Here is a 2,582-nt window from a genome sequence, read left to right on the forward strand (position 1 = left end):
AATGAAGTGAGAAATATTAGAAAATTATCCGGCCATCGTTATTTGTATTAAAGCAATCACTGAGGGAATGGAAGATTTATCCATATCCTCTTACCATGCCTACTAATTTGTCTAACACCAGTTGCTCGTTAGAATGAACAATGGTTTGCTGCAGTCTTCTGTTGACATTTGGTTTGGTACAAATATTGTTTTAAATTAAAAAATGGCTTCATAAGGCATGAGGCTCCCATTGCTGCACATTTTGGAGAAAGATTTATGCAAATTTATTCCCACAAATGGAAAGGCTATTTTCTTATTTCAAACCCATGACTCCCATATCATAATAGAGCAACATTACCATTGTGCCAAGACTCGTGCTAAAATATTGTTTTAAGCTACAAAATCTAATTTAGGCAAAACAACTTCTTGGTTTGTTGCTTATTCTCTCTCTCGCCTCTTTGCGTTGATGATTGCATTCCCATTCTTTTAAAATGTTACTTGAAGTTAGCTTTGCCCCGTCCTCTATATGGTTTCCATTTTTATCACACTTCAATTCTAAATCGGTAAGTAAACATTGACGCGGACGAATTTAGGGAATAGATGCTCAGCAGAATATGGAAAGATATATGACAAGCATTTTGGGTAACGCTTTTGCATGAAGTTTATGATACTTTTAAAGATGACCAGATAGTTTTTGCTTCTACTAACAGAGAGAGGGTTAAGCTGGAATGCAAGTTTCGGGTTCAATAGGAAGACAAGGAGAAACAACAAATGAACAAGCATAAAAGATCATCAGATCAATTGTAGGCTGAAAATGGTATGCTCGTCGCACAAGTTCTAAAAGGATAAGCTAGATTATATGGAGCGAGAAATACGAAAGAGAATGGTATCCAGACTTCTGTTAGGCACATATTCGTAGACAAGCAACTTCTCCTGTTCTTCCAAGCAAACACCCAGAAGCCTTACAAGATTTTTGTGCCGGAGTTTAGCAACTAAAACTAGTTCATTTTTTAGCTCTGCTAGTCCTTGCCTCGAAGTTGTTGATAACCTCTTCGCTGCAAATTCTTGCCCATTCGGCAGCGTTCCCTATGAGGAGCTACAAGATTAGCATGAAATATGTACCAGAAAAAAAAATATATATTAATGGAACTGATTTGGATCAAGAAAGATAAAGACTGCATATATTAAGTCATTAGTTAGAAGTCCTTTTATCGAGGTTAAATTGTAATCATACCTTGTAAACTGCACCAAAACCTCCTGCTCCAAGTTTGTTTTCTTCAGAGAAGTTAGCCGTCGCATCTCTTAGCATAGATAGATCAAGTAATTGTGACTCAGCATGTGTGATCTCCTCCAAATTGGCCCCATCAACTGAAAAATTAAAGAATGTTAAGGCTATTTTAAACAAGTTTCCTTCCAAACTGAAATATTAATCAGACTGTTTCTCAAATAATATCACTCAAAGCACATTGAGTAGCTTGGATGATGGCATAATAAATACGTTAATGCACTGCAGCAGACTTGCATGTGCACTGGTGGACCTACTTTGACAGGTCCACTTTGGCCTATGAAGAGGATCAAACAGTGTATGGCTTATTTCTTGATTACAGTGATCCTGTGATTATACCTTACAGCTCACATAAGATTTGATCATATGGCTCTCTTTAAACAATATTTGTCTCACCCTTTCAGCGAAGCTCATTAACAAAGATTCCTAGGAAAGGGAACAAATTGTTGCACGTATTCAACACTTACGTAGTAAATGTTTCGCTGACTTCTTCCTTGTCCAGAAGAAAATGCAGGAAATGGAGATTAGCAAGGATGATGCCGCTAGAGGTATGGCAATTTTAAGAACCATACCTGTTACATTCTTCTTGTTTCCTGCATAAATAACCAAGTTTCATTAGTATTTCCTTCTCAATATGACATGTATATGATATCAGAACATGGAGCCATCGGTTAATAGATATATGTCATATATCAGTGCAATTTTGTTGTGCCATGCATGAGACTGGATGGAAAACTTTCATTAATTTGTAATTCAGAAACTGTATGGTTCAAGTTGGAAGGTTATTGATTATTTAGCGTGGTAGGGAAATAGATTAAATGCAAAAAAGGACTTGAAATTCCAAAATAGGTTGCCATCTAACTAAGAGGAATGCAGATGCAATTACGAAGCCTCTTTGGTCAACTAGGAGAATTCCTATCGATGCTGTTATCTTTTGCTGCACAGCCAAAAAGGAAATGATGCTCTTTGCTGTTGACTGGAGGTACTTCGTATCAAATCAGTATTTTTTAACAATAACTGTCTGAAGTTGGAAAGCAATGTCTCTTCCTCTCTTCGGACATAGATTTTAGAAGGATGGGAGCCTTCTGGTTTTGTTTCCCACCGCTCATCTCGGTACATATATTTATTATCATTCGTTTCCGTTGGAATAGGCAGCTAGAACTACACAGAGAGAAAAAGTTATATTTATATTGGATCTGAGAACAAATACCTTTCTAAGAGTGTTATAGCCCAAATCCGTTTCAGCCCAGCAGATCAAAGCCCAAAACGAAAAAATAAAAAATAAAACAGAGGAATTCAGAAATCGGGAAGAAGACTC

The 2,582-nt window shown here is 36.8% G+C and overlaps 1 protein-coding gene across 1 annotated transcript; it reads right to left on the minus strand.

Annotated features, from left to right (window-relative positions):
• Positions 1 to 834: 834 nt before the first annotated feature.
• Positions 835 to 1,678, minus strand: LOC140850904 (cysteine-rich receptor-like protein kinase 10). The gene is made up of 3 exons (XM_073254160.1): positions 1,609 to 1,678; positions 1,214 to 1,347; positions 835 to 1,065 (listed from the first exon to the last, which is right to left on the minus strand). The coding sequence occupies exons 1-3, from the start codon at positions 1,676 to 1,678 to the stop codon at positions 835 to 837; spliced, it is 435 nt and encodes a 144-aa protein (XP_073110261.1).
• Positions 1,679 to 2,582: the final 904 nt, after the last annotated feature.

Source organism: Elaeis guineensis, chromosome 1 (assembly GCF_000442705.2).
Source record: "Elaeis guineensis isolate ETL-2024a chromosome 1, EG11, whole genome shotgun sequence".
In the NCBI taxonomy this organism is placed as follows: domain Eukaryota; kingdom Viridiplantae; phylum Streptophyta; class Magnoliopsida; order Arecales; family Arecaceae; genus Elaeis; species Elaeis guineensis.